The sequence below is a fragment of the Cornus florida genome, unplaced genomic scaffold, assembly GCF_030987335.1.
Source record: "Cornus florida cultivar Cherokee Brave unplaced genomic scaffold, ASM3098733v1 CherokeeBrave_3.0.0_Hap2_Chr05, whole genome shotgun sequence".
In the NCBI taxonomy this organism is placed as follows: Eukaryota; Viridiplantae; Streptophyta; class Magnoliopsida; order Cornales; family Cornaceae; genus Cornus; species Cornus florida.
In genome coordinates this window covers 74,367,366-74,387,345 of record NW_026775575.1, presented here as the reverse complement: position 1 = coordinate 74,387,345, position 19,980 = coordinate 74,367,366, and the positions used below count along the sequence as shown (strand labels likewise).

The 19,980-nt window shown below is 40.9% G+C and overlaps 1 protein-coding gene across 2 annotated transcripts; it reads right to left on the bottom strand.

The window, feature by feature from the left end:
- Positions 1-782: 782 nt before the first annotated feature.
- Positions 783-18,205, bottom strand: LOC132306869 (tryptophan synthase alpha chain). 2 transcript variants are annotated; one of them, XM_059804443.1, is made up of 9 exons: positions 17,912-18,203; positions 16,706-16,852; positions 16,527-16,592; positions 15,773-15,881; positions 14,960-15,036; positions 14,165-14,242; positions 2,329-2,406; positions 1,146-1,205; positions 783-1,048 (listed from the first exon to the last, which is right to left on the bottom strand). In XM_059804443.1, exons 1-9 carry the CDS (start codon positions 18,101-18,103, stop codon positions 914-916), a joined length of 942 nt encoding a protein of 313 aa, XP_059660426.1. In that variant the 5' UTR covers positions 18,104-18,203; the 3' UTR covers positions 783-913. The 2 variants fall into 2 exon arrangements, with proteins under 2 accessions (XP_059660426.1, XP_059660427.1); XM_059804444.1 differs by lacking the exon at positions 14,165-14,242 and having other exon boundaries at positions 17,912-18,205.
- Positions 18,206-19,980: the final 1,775 nt, after the last annotated feature.

Below are 19,980 nucleotides of genomic sequence, written 5' to 3'. Positions count from 1 at the left end.
ATTTATGCTAATGACATTCTTACTCCGAATATGATTGTACTGGCCAATTGATATCCTTCTCCATACCATTTTTTGTTGAACCGTGCTCAGGTGTACAAATTTGACCCATTTTGAGGCCCAAGGATTTAAAGCGGTTGATTACATGCCAGTGGGATTCTATGTGATCCCATGGCCGATTTTGAGACCCATGGATGGAATATTATGTGATCCCACACACATCCCACTTGAATGTAATCAATGACTATTTATAGGCCTTACAATTATTTTCCTTTTTAATTTAACCATATTTTTGCTATTAATATCTTCATTCTCTTCACAATTAAATGTACAGGATGTTTAGTTCAATTTTTAGAAAATAGTTCTCAATAACAATGAAAGTAGAAGATTATTTGTAGTGACCTAAAACAAGATAATAGTTCACAGAAAACAAATATTTTTTTTAACTAATTTTTTTAAAAAAATGAAAACCAAACAAATTTCTATACTACTTTTTCTGATTTTCATTTATCATTCTTAGAAAAACAAACCAAACAAGCTCAAGCTTTCCACATATACTACCGCGTTTACTGTACAGTTCCGCTGCAAAACCCAATGGTCTCACTTACATTTACCAATTCAAGGTGTGGGATTTTTACCTGAATAAATAAATAATAATAATAATGATAATAAACAAAAAAATTAACACTCAGTCATGGTGTCAGATGAACATACTAGAAGGTGAATCAGTTGATGCATGTTGTGAGAACTAAATTTGGGTCTGCTGATATGGTTTGGATGCTATATGAAGAAGAACAACTCATGCCTATTTAAGTTGGAGAATGAGTCGATATTATGCTTATTATGTAACTCCAATATTTATTTAAAGTTTGAAAGAAGAGTTTACAAGCTTAATTTAATACAACATAATTGTTTATCAAGCCAGGGCGGACTTCAACGACTTGGTGAAGATTTCTAATTCTTTCAACCCTTCTTCTGGAGATTTCGCTTCGCCCAGCAATTTCACGATCGCGCTACCTACGATCACGCCATCAGCTCCCCATCCAGCCACCTGTAACATATTAGATTTGAAATGCATTAGCAAACTCCACTCTATGTAGAAATCTACCAATACATATATACATTCATGTGAATCTTAGGACAAAAACCTGCTTCACATGCTCGGGTTTTGATATACCAAAGCCAACTGCCACCGGCTTACAAGTCGCCTGCAAAGGAATGGTACAACGCACACGTGATCAACTTCGACAAATTAGTACGAGGTACAAATGGTATAATTTCTCTCTTTCATTAGTCTGGGGGTCTAGAATGTGGCTTATTGTATAAGTCACATATAATCAAATGCCATTTGAGACCAGTGAAAACAGCAAATTGACAAAAGACTTGACTCATCTGTGGTCATCAATTTTACCCAGAAGTGAGCATTCCATCAAATGGAAGGATGGGCAATCGTAGTTGAAAGAAAAACAAAAAAAAAATCAAAAAAGTCGTCATCATTATCCTTGCCTTATGGAGTCATGGCCGTCTACTTTACCAAAAAGTTAGCATTCTGTCAAATGGTAGAATGATCATAGTAAAAATTATGCCAAAAAGGTTGGCATCATCATCCTTGCCTTGGTCTGTCTGAATGGGGTCGACCAATTTAACCAAAAAAGTGGAATGGATAAATTTAAAAGACACCTTAATTGACTTCATAAAATTGGAACAAGGCAATAACTCCACATGAAGAATGAGGATGAGAGGGCAATGTCTCGCTAATTTTTTACCAAGTTCATCCCGTAAGGATGACAGAGGGAGGGAGGGAAGGATGATTGTTTGGTAGGAGGGAAAACATGCGGGAAGGGGGGGGTGGATGGATGAGCCATCCCTCCTCAGCCATAAATTTTCATCCCCTCAAAATTGGAGGGAAGAGAAAGATAACGATTATATATTATGTGAAGTGACATTATTTCCTTTAACTAATTTTGGTCAAATTATCTAACGAGAGTTTAATACGAAAAAAAATATCTCCTTTCCTTCCCTAGGGAAGCCTCATTTCATCCTTTCTACTATCCCTTCCACTCACTTTCCCATCCTTCTTACCAAACGGAGCATAAAAGTATTTGAAACCCTTCAAACAAGTGCAAATAGAACAAATCATGCACTCGTATTTCAAGGGTTGGGTGCGGACTGACGCACTATACATAAGCTGAGCAGTTAACGTTGATGCCAGTCAACCGAATGACCTGATAGCATTTTATGCGTACACAAGACTTGAACCTCTTTCAAAAGCACTGTTAAAGACAATTCTATTCATTTTTGTGGCTAAAAGTATCGGCATACAAGACAAACCTCTTTTATTTCCTGCAGAAGAGATTCAACCTTTCCACTTACAGATGTCCGAGTACCGGTAACTCCAACTGAGCTCACCTGTAATCCAAAACCACTAACCGTAAGTTAACCTTCAACAAAAACAAAGGTTATTACACAATATTGGCCCCAGTTAGTGAAGGGTGCTGGGAGGCGCAAACTGGTACATCACTAAACTTTGACATTGTTTACACAATGTGGCTGTCCTGAGCAGCCTGAACAAATACGTGAACCCACGAACAAATTCTCAGCTTCAAACATGAATGTTATACCGAATTCATTTAGAAAATATAAGCGACAAACTAAATATTGTAATTGGCTTCATCTAAGAAAGTATAATATCTAAATTGCCTTGTTACCAGAACAAAACCAAGGGGTGCCAAGTTTAATTTTAAGTTTGGAGTACGCGATGATTCTGGGAATAACTTGAAGGATTTCCAGGTTGCAGTGTGTGAATTGGCCAAGCAGTATTAGGGATGAAACATTCTGTGCGAATTATCACAACTAAAAAGTGACAATATGGCACACACGAATATTACAATTACATTTATGTATAAATATAAAAACTTTACAGAATTATATATGTAAACCTATCCAGGTTTATTCTATACTTTATATACAGCAATAGAATACTTGTTACACATATACATATAGCACAGGTCAAACCAATTACTTATATCACCTTGGTCCAAGTTTGAAACATTCAATCACTAGTACCTATTCCAGCATATTTGTTGGAGGATCAGATCAGATGAGTTGTACAGTTGATTCTCTAACTCTGTGGATGGTTTATGCTGGCTTCCTAAACAATCCAGCTTTAACCAAATGAAACACCTAATTGTTGTTGTCATTGTTGTCGTAGTCATCGTCATCATTGCCTTTATCCCCATACAAATGGGTCGACTATGAGAATTCTTTTTTCCTTTTTTTTTCTTTTTCCCCTTAGTTGGTACTCACGCACACATGCCTCCGCTGAGACTTAAACCCACGACCTCCCTTTGGGAAGTAGGCATCTAATACCGCTAGGCCACTGGCCCGTTGGCATGCCTTTTTGTCTGTTACTTTTTGTGCAAAAAATAATCTCCTTTTCTTACCGGTGCACCTACTATCTATGTTGGGTATCATCTATGTTGTGTATGTTCATACCACCTAAGCTATTCCTAATTTCTCCCTCATACGTTCTCTATCAACCATATCTTTCTAGTCCCTCCTATCATCATCTCAGCTTCCCTGGTAATAGTAAAATAACACAAAAAGGAAAACTTCTCTCCTTGATTGAAAAAAGGAACGGTTTTACTTGAAATTCAGTTACCAGCACACCTAGATTTAAAAGAAATTGCCACTACAAAGATCCAATGAGGAATCAGCCTGCAACTCCCCGCATTTCTTTCTATATGTACCTGCTAAATTTTCCATTGCAACTCAAAGTTCCTCCCAACATGCAATATGACAATAAAGTTTCTTTCTTATGCAGCACGTGCCAGAAATCGTAGAACTTTTTTTAGGGAGATTACATCCCCTATTCTGTGGCCTCTTAATACTGGCTTTCTATCCTTACTTTCTTCTTGATGTTCTATTTATTTATTTTATTTCTATAAATGTTCATTATAGAAAGAATAGATATGTACCTGATAGCGGTATATTTCAATTGAAAAACAAGAACCAACTAAACAGGAATGCCATAAGAGTAGCCAATAGAAGAACTTGAAATTGTCATATTCTAACTTTATCCTTGAAAAGATATAAAAAATAATAACACCGACTGAGGATGCGGCAAGTGGCATGGGCCGGATATGGATCGCGGAAACGAGATCGGGTCGAATGATTGAAGAAGGATCCATGTCAAAGCACCCTGGAGTGGGCCGAACGTGGAGGGTCCACCGAGGAAGGTCAAGCCCATTACAAGACCCAGCCCAGAAGGAAGAGAACTTTGGGCTATAAGCCCAATGTAATTGGTTAACTGCAAAAGAAGGTCATGGCCTATAAATAGACCATGACGGAGGGAGAAGAGAGAGAGAGAGAGAGAAAGTAAGAGTGAGAGAGATGAAACTGAATATTGTATCTTCAATTGGCGCCGTCTGTGGGAAACGAGGACGAAGATCAATTCGAGCCCGATCAGTCCCATATTAGGTCAATCGAGTTTGTGAATATGCAGTGTAACTTCTGGAAGTTGAATCCAGATCAGTGAGATTGTAGTTTGCTCCGAGAGAATTCTTGATTATTGTGAATTCTGAGGCATTTGCTTTGGAAGGATGCAATTGCGATTTGCTCAGTTGCAGTCAGATCCGACGAGTTTGAAGCTAGAAAAGCTCAGATCTAGCAAACAGCGATCACGATTCGGTAAAGTTAAGCCCAGAACTAGCGGAGTTTGCATCGGTAACGCTTAGATCTGTTTCGAAGTTCGTAATTCATGCCTTTGCTTCAATCCGGAATCATGATAGGGGGTGACAACTCTAATACGGTTGAGAACATCCAGCAAGTGAAACTCGATGAGTTGATGAACATGATCGAACCTCTCCGGAGAGAAAATGCAGATCTAAGGAATGAAATACAGCGTCAAGAAGCTCCAGTAATTCCACGACCACTTCCGGTAGGCGAAGAAGGTGCACGTACCGATGCAGCACATCACGGTGAAGAGGTTGAAAACAATCTAGTTGATCCTCACCGCGAGGAAATCCGGCGAGACGGTCTGCTACCAAATCTTCGTCGTATGGATGATCGTGAAGGATCGATTCACATGGATCCACGGCGTGAGCAGATCAGGCGAAACGAAGCGATGACTTTTGATCCACATCAAGAAACGCTCAGCCGAGGTGAAGCAACAGAGTTGATTCGTCAGAAAGCTATGCCTCCATGGCGCAAGGACTTTGTTGAGGATAGATCATTCGATCCGACCTACCGGCCTTCCATAACGACGTTCGACTATTACAGCTCAGAGAGGAGATCAGTAGACCAGAGAGCAACCGCAGGATTCCATAGGGAGAATGAAGCACTCCGTTCAGCAGCTCGAATGGTGGATTCACCGTTCACCGATGAGATTCTGAATGCTCCGAGTCCGAGGAAATTTTCCATGGCCGTTTTCATTCTATTCGACGGAACGACTGATCCGATCGATCATGTGTATCACATCCAGCTGAAAATGGCTCTAAACACTGAGAATGATTCTTTGATGTGCAAGTGCTTTCCTACGAGTCTAGCCGGACCAGCTCTGAATTGGTTCAAGAACCTGCCGAGGGGTTCGGTGGATAGTTTCCGAAGCTTGTGCGATCGGTTCATAAGCCAATACTATGGAAACAAGCGTCCAGCGAAAGATATTTCGAGCTTATTCACAATGAAGCAACACGCTAAAGAGCATCTCCAGGCTTTCCTAACCAGGTTTACCTTTACCAAGAGCATGGTTATTGAATGCCATCCTTCAACGGCAGTTCAAGCATTCATTCTGGCTATGAATCGTGGCACCCCGTTCCACACGAGTTTGGTTGTCAACACGCCGAGGACTATGGATGAACTCAACGAAAGAGCCGATGGATTTATACGCTTGGAAGAAGAAGAGGCAGCAAACGCTCGGAAGACATCCGTTATATCCACGGAAGAAAAGACCAAAGCAAAGATCAGGCAAAAATAGGTCCAACCGCAACGCTCCTCGTGGAAATCTGAGAAGAGGCCCAGAGAGGAAGAGCTGATTACTCCATTGAAAGTTACCCTAGCAAGACTGTACCAAGAAAATAAAGATAAGTTCCGAACTCCTTTACCAATCAGGCAACCTCTCGAACAGAGGGATCAATCTAAACACTGTGCATTTCATTCTGATTTTGGCCACCAGACTAACGAATGCAGGAACCTAAGGAGACAGGTAGAGATGCTGCTAGCCAGAGGGGAGTTCGCTAGTTATATTCAAGGACCAGCGGTGGAGCAGAACCGGCCAATAGAGCATGTAAAGAAGAGTCAGAAATCGAATTCTCACAACACGCAACCAGTTCGAGTAATTAATGCAATTCACGGTCGGCCAGAACCTGCTGAGGAATCAGATGAATTGCTTCGAACACGCCTTCGTCAGGCACGGATGAAGAGAAGGATAGGCAGTGTAAACACTCTGCACCAACAGAGCGCATCAACGCAGATAAAGTTTGACGCGACAGACTTGTTGCATGTTCAGATCCCTCATGAGGACCCGCTGGTCGTAAGTTTGACAGTGGCCAAATGCTTGGTGAGCAGAGTTCTAATTGACCCTGGAAGTAGTGCGAACATCATGCCAAGAGATACATTCGATCGGCTCGAGATCAAACAGGATTAGCTGAAATCCACCGGGAATCCGCTAGTAGGGTTTGATGGAAAGCGAGTGGAACCCGTCGGCACGGTGGAGGTAGCGGTACATGCTGCCGAGAGGGTTTTGATGGAAACCTTTGTAGTTGTTGAAATTCATCCCTCTTACAATCTTCTGATGGGCAGAGGGTGGATCCACAAGGTTCGAGGTGTTCCTTCCACTCTGCATCAGGTAATGAGATGCCTGGCACCAGACGGAACCAAAGTGATTGACATTCATGGAGACCAAGTTGCAGCTAAAGAATGTTACTCTGTAACGCTGAAACATGCCGGAAAGGGGAAAGCTCCCATTCGTTCAGTGAGTCCGAGATAGCAATTACAGGAGCCTCCTTCCAGGCAGAACGGAGAGGAGGAACCAGAGGGCTTGACTGAAGAACCCTTGCTTGATGTGCAGATCGATCAGTTTCGACCGGAACGGACAACCAGAGTAGGGGAACGACTCATTGAGGAGGAAAAGCAGGAATTAGTTGATTTTTTGTCTCAAAACGCAGATGTGTTCGCATGGAGTCACTTGGACATGCCCGGGATCGATCCTTCGGTATCTTGTCATTCCTTGAACGTTAATCCCAATGCAAAACCTGTAAAACAGAAGCAGCGACGGTTTGCCCCCGAGCGCAACCGAATTATTGCCGAGGAAGTTGATAGGTTGCTTGATGCGGGGTTCGTAAGAGAAGTGCACTACCCCGACTGGTTATCGAATGTGGTCGTTGTACAAAAGAAAAATGGGAAATGGCGCGTATGCATTGATTTTACCAATTTAAACAAAGCTTGTCCGAAGGATAGCTTCCCGCTGCCAAAGATTGATCAGATGGTGGATGCAACAACTGGATATGAACGCTTAACCTTTTTAGATGCTTATTCCGGTTATAATCAGATCCCCATGGACCCCGCTGATGAAGAAAAAACTTCTTTCGTTACTGAATGCGGGACGTATTGCTACAAAGTTATGCCGTTCGGACTAAAGAACGCCGGGGCAACTTACCAAAGACTTATTAGCAAGATTTTTAAGGAACAAATAGGGAAAACAGTGGAGGCTTACATTGATGATATGGTGGTCAAAAGTAAGAAGAAAGCCGATCATGTGCAGCATCTTCGAGGCGTGTTTGAGGTTTTGCGGCGGTATGGAATGAAGCTCAATCCAACCAAGTGCTCGTTCGGTGTAAGTTCAGGCCAATTCCTAGGGCACGTAGTTAATCTCAGAGGCATAGAGGCAAGCCCTGCCCAAGCAGATGCTCTGACTAAGAATGTCGAGCCGACGACAATCAAAAAGGTGCAAACACTTACGGGACGGATTGCTGCACTGAGCCGTTTCATTTCCAAATTGTTAGATCGATGCAAGCCATTTTTTGACACAATCCGAAGCCACGGCAGGCAGGTCTGGGGAGATGAATAACGCCTAGCGTTAACTGCTCTGAAAAAATATATGCAGAACCTTCCGGTACTCTCAGCTCCAGAGTCAGGCGAGAAGCTGTTTCTGTATCTCGGAGTATCCAGCATCGCAACAAGTGGCGTTCTGATCCGCTACGCAGAAGGGAAGCAATATCCAGTGTTCTATATTAGTAAAACAATGACTGAGGCCGAAAGACGTTATTCAAAGGCAGAGCGGGTGATACTTTCGCTAGTGCATGCGAAAAGAAAGCTCAGGCATTATTTTGAATCCCATCCTATTATCGTTCTAACCACTTTCCCTATCAGAATAATCCTGCACAAACCAGATCTCTCCGGAAGAATGACGAAGTGGGCCATAGAGTTAAGCTCATTTGATATCACATACGAACCTACAACAGCAGTCAAAGGGCAGGCGGTGGTTTACTAGAATGTGATTCAGAAGACGTGGAGGAGGATCTTTGTAAGTGCTTATGGAAACTCTTCGTTGATGGATCCTCAAATCAGATGGGTGCAGGCATTGGGATCAAACTGCAGACGCCAGAAGGTACAGCCTTAAGCCAAGCGCTCCGGCTTGAATTCGCAGCCACGAACAATGAGGCAGAATATGAAGCGTTGCTGGCAGGAATAAAACTTGCCAAAGAACTTAAGGTTAGGAATTTGAATGTCTTCAGTGACTCACAGTTAGTCGTTCGGCAGGTGAGGGGTGAGTATGAAACCAAGGACGAAACGATGGAAGCATATCGTTCTGCTGTTATGCGGGAGGCGCAGAACTTTGAAAAAATTGAATTCATTCAAATTCCGAGGGAGTGTAACGGAGATGCCGACAGGCTAGCATGTAGCGCTTCGGGTTCTGGAGAAACATTGGCAAGGGTGGTTCCAGTGGGAATATTAAACCAGCCATCCATTTTCGAAGAGCCTTCAGGCTCAGATCCTTGGCAAGTGAATGTTATTCCATATGAGCCAAGTTGGATTGATCCGATCATAACTTACATCCGAGATGGTACTCTGCCTGAACAAAGAAATGAGGCTAGGAAAATCAAAGCGAATGCTGCAAAGTACGCCATAGTGCATAACCAGTTATACAGAAGATCCTTTTCCGGACCGTACTTAAAGTGCGTTACCCCCCACAGAGGCTTGGCAAATATTACGAGCTATTCATGAAGGTGTGTGTGGAAACCACTCAGGGGGGAGATCATTAGCACACAAAGCAATGGCTCAAGGGTACTTCTAGCCAAACATGTCGCGAGATTCGGAAGAATTGTCCAGAAGGTGCGATAAGTGCCAAAGGTTCGGACCACTGATTCACCAACCACCTGAAGACTTGCATGTAATGGCCACACCATGGCCTTTCGCGCAATGGGGGATGGATGTAGTTGGTCCTCTACCAACTGCCAGAGATCAGAACAAGTATGTGTTGCTGGCTACAGACTACTTTACTAAGTGGGTGGAAGCAGAGCCGTACCCGAGCGTTACTTAAACTCATGTTAGACGATTCATTTGGAGTAATATTATTTGCCGGTTCGGTGTTCCGAGGTCAATCGTCATGGATAATGGTACCAACCTTGACAGTAAGCAGGTAAGAGAGCTATTGGAGGAGTATGGAATTAATCAAAAGCTGGCAGCAGTAAGTCACCCACAGGCCAATGGACAAGCGGAAATTACAAACAGAACAATCTTTACTTGTATCAAGAAGAAACTAGAAGAAAGGAAAGGAAGGTGGTTAGATAAACTGCCGAACGTCCTATGGGCCTACAGACCGACCCCAAGAAGACCGACCGGAAAAAGTCCATTCACCATGGCATATGGAACCGAGGCAGTTATACCGGTCGAGCACTTAGTTCCGACCGTTCGAAGCTTGGCCTGGAGCCGTGAGCATCATGACAATATGCTAAGGTTTAACCTCGATTTGCTGGAAGAAAAAAGAGATGCAACAGCGGTGAGGCTCGCCTCTTACCAGCAGACACTTGCGAACAGCCATAACAGGAGAGTAAAGCACAGAGACTTTAGGCCAGATGACCTGGTTCTGAAAAAGAAGGTGGGGATAGTCAAAAAGATGATGCCACCATGGGAAGGCCCATACAGAATTGCAGAGGCCATAGGAAAAGGCGCATATACCTTAGAAACCATGGCCGGAAGGCTGGTTAACAAGCCTTGGAATGCTACTTCTCTAAAGAGGTATTATCAATAAAAAGTTGAGATTCAGTACTGAATTCTGTTTATTTTAAATTGAAAACAGTTGAATGTATGAGTTTTTGAGATTTATAAAGATTGCACTCCTCTTTAAAATCCTAAGCAAAGTACGTGGCAACTGGCACTATGAGCCGAACGTCAAACACTCGCTAAGAAAAATAACAGGCCAAGTGGCAAGAGGCATTCCAGCCGAGCGCCAGGCACCTAAGCAAAGTAAGTGGCAGCTGGCACTATGAGCCGAACGCCAAACACTTGCTAAGAAAAATAAAAGGCCAAGTGGCAAGAGGCATTCCAGCCGAGCGCCAGGCACTTAAGTAAAGTAAGTGGCAACTGGCACTATGAGCCGAACGTCAAACACTTGCTAAGGAAAATAAAGGGCCAAGTGGCAAGGGGCATTCCAGCCGAGCGCCAGGCACCTAAGCAAAGTAAGCGGCAGCTGGCACTATGAGCCGAACGCCAAACACTTGCTAAAAGAAAATTAGAGGGCCAAGTGGCAAGTGGCATTCTAGCCAAACGCTAGACACCTGAGCAAAGTAAGTCGCAGTCAGCACAATGAGCCGAACACTAAACACTCGCAAAAAAAAAGAAAAAAAAAAAGAGTTGACACAAAAAATCTGATCAGGAGTCGGCCATCTCATTAAATAAGCTTCAGAAGGTTACAAAAAATGAGGTGTAAAGATGGCACACGTGCCAAAGTTAGTACATTTAAAAAAAAAGAAAAAGAAGAGAGGTCCTAACTAAGAGGCGTTTGCCTCGTCGGCCTCTTGATGATGTTGGGCCACCTCCTCATTGTTGGTGGTGTCGCCATCCTCACGAGGTGGAGAGTCAAGATGAATGACAGAATCGTTCTGTTGAATCCTACCCTCTGCAGCGTTGGAAGAATCATTCTGCTGAGGGTTTTCTTCAGCAGTAACGGTAGATGGAGTCAAAGCGGACACAGGGAGAATGTCCAAAGTCAGAGCGGCATGATGAGTAGGAGTGATCCGAGAAGATGCAATCTCCTGACATTCATCAAATATCCCCTCGGCAGCGATTGAGTCCGGATCGACATAAACACTAGGAGGGTCAATATCCAGATCCTTATCAACATCATTAGGGGTAGAGCTAGTCTGACCCTCATCCGGGATGCGATCGGCGTAACCCTCTTGGAACCCCTGGGCATATCTGAGGGCCCCGACTCTAGAGAATCGAGCGTGCAGAGCTAGCATACCACCATTTACCCTGCTGATGGTATCAAGTAAAGCGTTGCGCTCGTCCAGAGCCCTCTTCTCAAAGGCCATCCGAGCGGACTGCTCGTCATTCAGAAGGCGAAACAGCTCTTCCTTCTCGGCCCGAAGGGATTCCCGTTCGGTCTGCCAGACACTCTTTTCAAGTTGGAGAGCATTCCTCTCATCCTGAAGAGAGTCGGTTTCCCTCCTCAGCGAATCCCTCTCTTTTTCAGTTTTACCGAGTTGAACCATCAACCTGGTCTTCTGAGCAGCTAAGTTGTCGTTCTCCTTGTTCACTATGCTAAGGCTGTCAGAGAGCGCGCGGACCTTGGCATTCACCTGCTCAACTTGTTTTTGCATAGCCATCATCCCGTACAAGGTCTGTAGAGATATACAGGACAACTGGTTAAGCCGAGCAGATGGTTAGAAGAAAATAAGTGGCAAGAGTATGTAAAGATTTATTGACTAAGGGGTAGAAGTTACCTCCATGGCGGACAAGGGGAATCGGCTGAACACCTCCCTCTGAGATAGACCTTTGGCTACCTCGATGTCTTTGGGAGTCCACATACTCCTGTAGTAGGCCATCGCGGTCTGACCATCTTTGAACATGGTCTCGGTCGGCTTCACAGACGATCTGTCTGTTCGGATGAAGCGAGGGCTCCATGGCGCCGTTCCTGAAGCGGAGGCTTGCCCAGAAGGGGTGGGGGGCCTAGCTTGAGGAGGTCTCGCCAGGGAAATCACATTCGGCCCAGAGGGCCTAACCCTCTGAGATAAGGGAACGTCATCCACGCTCAGAGCACTGTCAGGTTGATGCCTTTTTCCTCTGGCCTTTTCCCGTGCGGAAGCAGCAGTAGAGCCAGGAGGATTGTTGGCAGAGGGGGCAACGTTCGGGCTGGCAGTCGCCGTGTTAGCGACCGAGTAAGCAGCCGTCGCGGATGGATCGGTGGAAGGAGTGGTGTCAGAAAGAGTAGCGGAGGAAGATGCTGAAGCCGGTGGGGAGATTGACGCAGGAGTGATAGCAGGCCTGGGGGCAGATTTCTTCCTACCGAAGGAAGGGATCTGGAGTTGGCTCATTGTCTTGCCGAGGACTGAAATGTCGAGGAGATTATCTGAGGTGAGGAGGTCCGAGCAAGAGGGAACGTTGGTCAGAACGTACCGCTTCAAGTAGTTATCCCTATCCCTGCACACACTGTAGCTCAAGTCATCACAAGGAATGCCTAAGGAATGGCACAAGAAAGAACAAAAACGAGGAATGCAGATCTCGCAAGGACAGTCACTCTTATGGTTTTTATATTTCTTGTAAAAAGAGACAGAGCACTCTTCGAAAGCGCTCGGGATAGGGAAACCCTCCGCAGCTGGAGAGAACCAGGCTCCCCTAACCCCAATGATGTTTTTCCTCCAGCCTTTCTCAGATTTGATCTTATTCGTGCAGATAGACCTCTTCTCAATGGGAAAAAGGTGGTAGAATGGTTCATCAGTTTTGATCTTGCTGACCTTGTAACAAAGGAGGAGATCTACGAGGTCCAGATCCAGACCTCTGTCACGAATCAGGAGTAGCATAACGGATAAAATCCTAAGGAAATTGGGGTTTACTTGTAAAGGGGAAAGATTTAGCTTGTTAAATACATAGCAAAAGAAAGGATGTAGAGGAAATCTAAGGAGATTGAGGTGGAGGAGTGAAAACAAGGCCTCGCCGGGAAGAAGGCCAGCACCGTATCTAATATTCACTTCCCGGGGGCAGTTTCTAATTTCTACATCATCAGGAAGTTGAAGTTTCATGCGAAGAACGTCTAGATCTACTGTCATGTTGTGAGTGGATGAGGATTCCGGGGAGAGGAAAGAAGTCTTCCAAAAGAAAAATGCAAATGAAACTAACCTTAGAGAGTGAAAACGGCAGAGAAGTATTGCAAAGCCACTGGAAGGAAGATCTTTCGCAAGAGATCGCCAGAGAGGATTCAAGCAGCAAAAGGTGAGATGGAGACGGTAAAGAGGATCGATGGAGAGTTGATGGAGCTTATAAAGACGAGATAAGCCCGAGCCCCGAGGAGTCAGGAAAGCGATGGGTTGTCTTTTTGAATCTCGAAGCGCCGACCCCTAGATCTAACCGTCCATTCTCCCACACGATCTCCTCGAGCCGTCAGGTCATTATTAGCAGCCTCTAATAATTACCCCCTAATCAATAAGGGGTAATTATGGGGGCAGTTGAGGATGCGGCAAGTGGCATGGGCCGGATATGGATCGCGGAAACGAGATCGGGTCGAATGATTGAAGAAGGATCCATGTCAAAGCACCCTAGAGTGGGCCGAACGTGGAGGGTCCACCGAGGAAGGTCAAGCCCATTACAAGACCCAGCCCAGAAGGAAGAGGACTTTGGGCTATAAGCCCAATGTAATTTGGTTAACTGCAAAAGAGGGTCATGGCCTATAAATAGACCATGACGGAGGGAGAAGAGAGAGAGAGAGAGAAAGTAAGAGTGAGAGAGATGAAACTGAATATTGTATCTTCACCGACGTAAATGAAAATATTATGGAGAGATATATAAATTTAGTAAATCAACGCTATAAATGATCCAAGTGTGATATAGGAATACAATTGTGACAATAACTGATAAAACAAATAAAGAAACATGATTAACAACTTACCAACCACAGAAAAGGTCTCTAAAGTCTTACTAATAAAAAAAAAAAAGAGAAAATAAAGGTGCTTACAAGATAAACAAATCCTTCTGAAGCTTCAACAATGGCTTTCATTCGATTTGTTGGAGTAGTGGGTGTTGTAAGTAGTACCTTAATTGCACAACAATATAAACTTACTGACCAACTGTATATTACATAAATCAAAGTAAAACCGCAAGTAGATTACTATGATCAAATAACTGAACAAACAGACTATCAAATGCATAATATTTATCCAAGAATGTATATTATACTTATAAAAAAAACTGAGAATTTAATAGTTTTCTTAAATGAATAAAAATAAAATAAGAGGTCAAAAAGTTACAATTTGTTTACTAATTAAATAAGAGATCATCCAGATCACATTTTTCCCTAAAAGAAGTTTGTTTTTTTAAAAGATGTTGGTTCCAATGTCTGAGACACTCCATGCAACATATGTAGTGCTGTATAAAGTAAAAAATATGAAGCAAGTTCAAAAAAATTTCTTGTCAACAACTCCCTACTTAAGATCATTCTTTTCTTCTAAATTAACAGTCCAATGAGATAATAATAGTTATATTGAAAACTAATACTTGTAAAACTTAAATAATTCTTTTGAACCATTTAATCATAATCTGATGAAAAAACCGTTTATTGACAACTGTGCCTTAAATACACACACATGCATAAATAGATAGCAAGAACCACTATATTGACCAGTTACTCTTCAGAGTTGATTAAAATTTTAATTTTGTGAAGGCTGGTGATTTACCACCTGTAATCATGTATCTAAGTCATTAGCATACTAACTAAAGAAAAGGAACAAAATAATTAAAATCATAAACCAACCAATTCAATTTTATTCTTAAGAGCTTCCCTTCTCAAGATCTCAGTCTCCTCCAGAGGAACATCCGGGACCACAAGTCCTGAAAAGAAGCATGTTTATAGAAAGATTATAGATAACCCAGAACAGTAAAGAACAAAAATAAATACATAATAGAGAAAACAGCAGGATAACATACAGAAAAGAAGAAAAAAAATACTTGAAAACGAATAATATAAGCATCATAAGAAGGGAACCATCCATTAAATTTGTGAAATATCATTCTATTAGTAGTTAAAATAATCCTCACAGCAGTTTCAGAAACTGGTAGTCATGCACTATGTGCATTTTACATGCCCTCCGCCAGTAAAAATTAACTTGAATCAACAAAAAAATCATCTTAAGGATTGGTACTTGAGTCACACTAGTCTAAACCATCTAGTGGCAAGTATAACAAGTAAAATAAGCAATCACATAAGACATAGACAGCCGAGGGCATATTGCAAAGAATGATTTAGATACCTACTTATAAGTGTATATTACTTTGTTAATTTGAATTTTAACTTAGATCTTTCATACTTCGTATTTAGTTGTTTATACAAGGTCCTACTTATAAGTGTATAATACTTTGTTAATTCGAATTTAAACTTGGGTCTTTCATACTTCGTATTTAGTTGTTTATACAAGGTGTACTCACAGGCCTAGACCTCATGCTTAAAAAACCTCTACTCATGAATAGCATATAATATTCCCTTTGCTAATATATATATATATATATATATATATATATAACACAATTGTAAAAAATATAATTCAGCAAAGCATAGATTATAAATTACCATGTACACCGACATCTTTCACCGTAGTCATGAACTTCTCAACCCCTCGCTTAAGTATTGGGTTGTAATATGAAAATAATGCTACTGGACAAGATAATTGCGGTATCACCTATTTAGTCAATGGTGAAAACGTGATGTTAGAATTTCATGGAGCATGATTAGATTTAAAGAATTAGAAAAGGCAAGCAGTCCACAATTACAGTTCTGGCAGTGGATAAATGCATGGAATTGAATTAAGAGAGTAACTTTAAAGTTGGGTGAGACGTCAACAATTAAGACTGTAATGGTGGTTTTGCTTCTTTGAAGTATAAGTATATTATTTTAATGTGATATGTATATGATATTCATACAAGCTAGACAACTTTTAGGCAGAAATTGCATTCGAAATTAAAATGTACACATAATATGTGAGAACAAGAATGCTACTTCTCTTCATTTGAAATGTTTATAAAGTTATATCAGAAGTATAAGATTGTCTAAAGTAATGAAAATATACTGTTATAAGAAGGAAAATATTCAAGATCACCACCCTAAACAGTCAAAATATTTTAAGAAAATCTCACAAGAATCTGATTAATGATCTTTCGCTTGAAAAATGCACTAACAAAAAAAGAAAATTTGAGCCTGTTACAAAACATGGCAATACATCAGGTCCATTTGATATATAGGTAAATTGGTATTCTGTATTAATGCACGTTTCTTTTATGGATGGAAACAGATATGGGGAGAAAGAACATAGCAATAATGAATCTACCTCCTTCAACAATGAGATAATCGAATTGAAATTGGTCCCTCTTGCCAGTGAACGTGTAGCAGCAGCCTAAAATTATTTATTTAAAAACATACATCAGCTTGAAAATTTGTAATGGAACAACACTAAGCAAACAATCACATTTTTTTTTTTTTCTCTCTCCAATAACCACTTTGTCAAACCTGTATAACTGGACCATCTGCCAGAGGATCAGAGTATGGTACACCAAGTTCGATTATGTCCGACCCACACGCGTCAAGCACCTTCATTGCTTCGGCTGTTGTTGAAAGGTCAGGATCACCGGCTGTGATGTATGGGATAAATGCCACCTTTGCACAAAAAACATTGTTGTTAAAAAACTAAAATAAAATTTATGAAATAAAATCATATATGTTCATTGTTGTCAGTGTCAAATACTGTTCCATTGGTTTCTTATATTGACTGATCCTCAAATAAATTTGGTGAAACTATAAGTAGTCAGGAATTCATAAGATTATTAGTCACCAACTCATCAGTTAAGAGATATACAAGTTTCAATATTATCAGTTACATCAAATAAGCACCTATACTGGCATCCATGGAGGGTTGTATTGTGAAAGAGTTTTTTGGTGCATTGGTCACAATGATAGTGAGGACTCAGCCAATGCAGCCTGAATATATATTTTTTACATATTGGTTTCCTACAAGTTCCTGAGTAAAGAAAGTGGGCTAGGTTCAAGTTGCCATTTTAACTGGTTTTATATGGTAAGCCTGAAATCAGTCTAACTAAAAAAATTATTATCCAACAGAAGCAGTGTTGAGAACAAAAGTATCAAAAATACAATTGCTGGAAAAAGACTTGGGGGTTAATGGAGAGCAGCAGTTTATGCCCATAGTTCAATACAGCTATTCACTGAAATGCCCCCATGCAAGGTCACAAGAAAAATCCATGATTGCACATAAAATAAATAAATAAATAAAAGTGTAAAATTATTTTTCTTTCATATCCATTAATGAAAACCCCTAAAATCTCACATTAATCGCACACAATAAACGATACAAAAACAAAACAAAAAAACAAACAAACAAAAAAACAAAAAAGAAAAAAAACAATTCCTAATCGACCTAAAGAAGCAAACCCATTTTATAAATAACAAAGAATTAAGAGAATCAAAAACCCATTCAGCTCCATAAACTAAAATCTTGCAAAATTGGAAAGAAATTCAAATAAAATGAATGAGGAGCAATTAAAAAACTAACTTTGCCTTGTCTTTTCAATTAATTCCTAATCGACCTAAATAATTAAACCCATTACAAACCCATTCAGCACAAGAAACTACAATCTTGCAAATACTATAAAGAAATTCAAATAAAATGAATGAGGATCAATTAAAAAAAAAAAAACTAACTTTGCCTTGGCTTCTCAATCTGGTGAAAGTTTCAGAGAGCCCAACGGTTGGGGCAGTGGTGAGAGTGGCCATTGGGGGTTTGAAGGTTTTGGTTGAAATGGAGAATCTCTGGAAATTAGGGCGAATGAGAAAAGGGTCTTCGGATTTCTTCTTCAATTGCAGGAAGCAAGTTGCTTTCAGTACAACGGCCATCACACTACACTCTCACAAGCAAATAACAGCGGGCCTTTTCTGTACGGTGGGTTTTAAGGAGTCGAGGGTTTTTACTCGAGATTTAGGACATGACAGGACAGGGCATCGTTGGCAATTTGATTACTTCTATACTTGTTTATTAAATTAATATCATTTCAGGGGTGAATTTATGAAAAAAATTAAATGCATTTATCACTTTCTTTTAAAAACTCCAATTTTTTAATTTATTTTTTACTTATTTAGATATTTAAGTGATAAGACAATTATGTTACCTTTTTCGCCTTTCTATTACCCTCTCTCTCCCAGTTTAGATGTCATTTTTGGAGAGTGAAATTTTTAAGGGAACACGTGGGACATGTCTTGTTTTCTTGAAAGTTACTAATTTACCTTTTTAAGTTTTAAATATTCAAGTTTGAAATTTTAAATTCCAAGAACATATATGAAAATATGTAAAATACATTGTTTGAAAAGAAAAAAAAATGACAATTATTTTGGGACGGACAACAAAAAAGTATAACATCTTTTTTGAAGCCGAAGGAGTACTATATTTCCTTTTCACTCGAGATTTATTAGTGGGATCATGGGTGGTAGAGGTTATACAATAGTTATGGGTTATTTTCCAAGTATCATGACTTCATAGTGTGATTTCAATTAAATTCAATTAAAATTTTGACATGGAAAGTCTTCATGAATGTTTTGCAAGAAAATTAGAACAATTTGAATTGCTAAATGCCATCATAGTTGTCCATTTTTTATTTTAAAACTTTTTAAGGAGACGCACTAATTGCATGCCTTCATGAGATGAGATTACCAGATTATCTTTTCAAGTTTAAATAAATATCTTATCAAATTGAGAGATTTTTAAAATTTTAAGTGTAATTTGAAATAATTGACTTTATCTTAATTTGACTTTCAAAATGGACAAGTATTACCCATAATGAGAAAATAGACAACTAATATGAGTAGGGATGGCAACGGGGCTGGTTTGGAGCGAGTTTCCCTAAATCCTGCCCTGCCTCTTTTAATTTTTGTCAAGTCCATGTGTAACGACCCTGATTTTTAGGCTAGCGTGTCTTGTGATGAACCGAAAATTGACCTGATAACGGATCCGATATGAGGAAGCGAAAACATAAAATAAGACTTTAAGAAGTCGAAGTGACCTTCCATGAGGTCGTGGAACTCAATGAGAACTGATGCGGGAGTAAAAGATCAAAAATATGACGAATAAGCTCCTAAGGGCAAAATAGTCATTTTTAAAAAACGTGGATTCGGGTGCCATTGAGCACACCGCTGGAAAGACAACAAAAAAATAGTCAGGATGGACTCAAGAATCGCATGATTCGGAGTCCGGACGAAGGAGAAACGGCCTGACGAAGAAAAACGAGCACTTAAGGCTAAAAGGGTAACTAGTAATTATTCAGGAAGATCCGGGTGCAACCGAGTACACCGTTGGAAAGACAGCAAAAAATTAGTCTAGGTCAAAAAAAAGTTCACTCGATTTGGAGTCCGGACAAGGGAGAAACGAGAGTTTGAAGTTGAGACGTCGCGGCGGCCCGACAAAGGCCATGGCGCACACGGCGCCCATGCATGAGCCCACTGGTGCCCAATGGCATGCACCAGCTGACAGCAAGAAAAAAAAAAAGTGAGGTTTTAGAACTGAGGCTTGAAACGGAGGCCGAAACGAATTTTTCTGGAAAAACACGAAGAAAAAACACCCCCTAAAATCGAGTTTTCTACTCGATTCTCGCGAATGGAATCGAAAAAAACTCACTGTGAAATCCCCAAAATGCCCCTAGATCAGAATTGAACAAGAGGGTTAAAAGTTGCTACAGTGACTGTCTGCAATTGAGAGCAAAAGCGGGTTAGAAGATGAATTT

Excerpts from the sequence above, each read along its gene's own strand:
- LOC132306869 (XM_059804443.1), bottom strand. The coding sequence starts at position 18,103 with ATGGCCGTTGTACTGAAAGCAACTTGCTTCCTGCAATTGAAGAAGAAA. Across the intron at positions 14,243-14,959 it reads TTAAGAATAAAATTGAATTG|GTACTACTTACAACACCCAC; the intron begins GTTGGTTTATGA and ends TGTGCAATTAAG. Across the intron at positions 2,407-14,164 it reads CAGAAGGATTTGTTTATCTT|GTGAGCTCAGTTGGAGTTAC; the intron begins GTAAGCACCTTT and ends TTTGGATTACAG.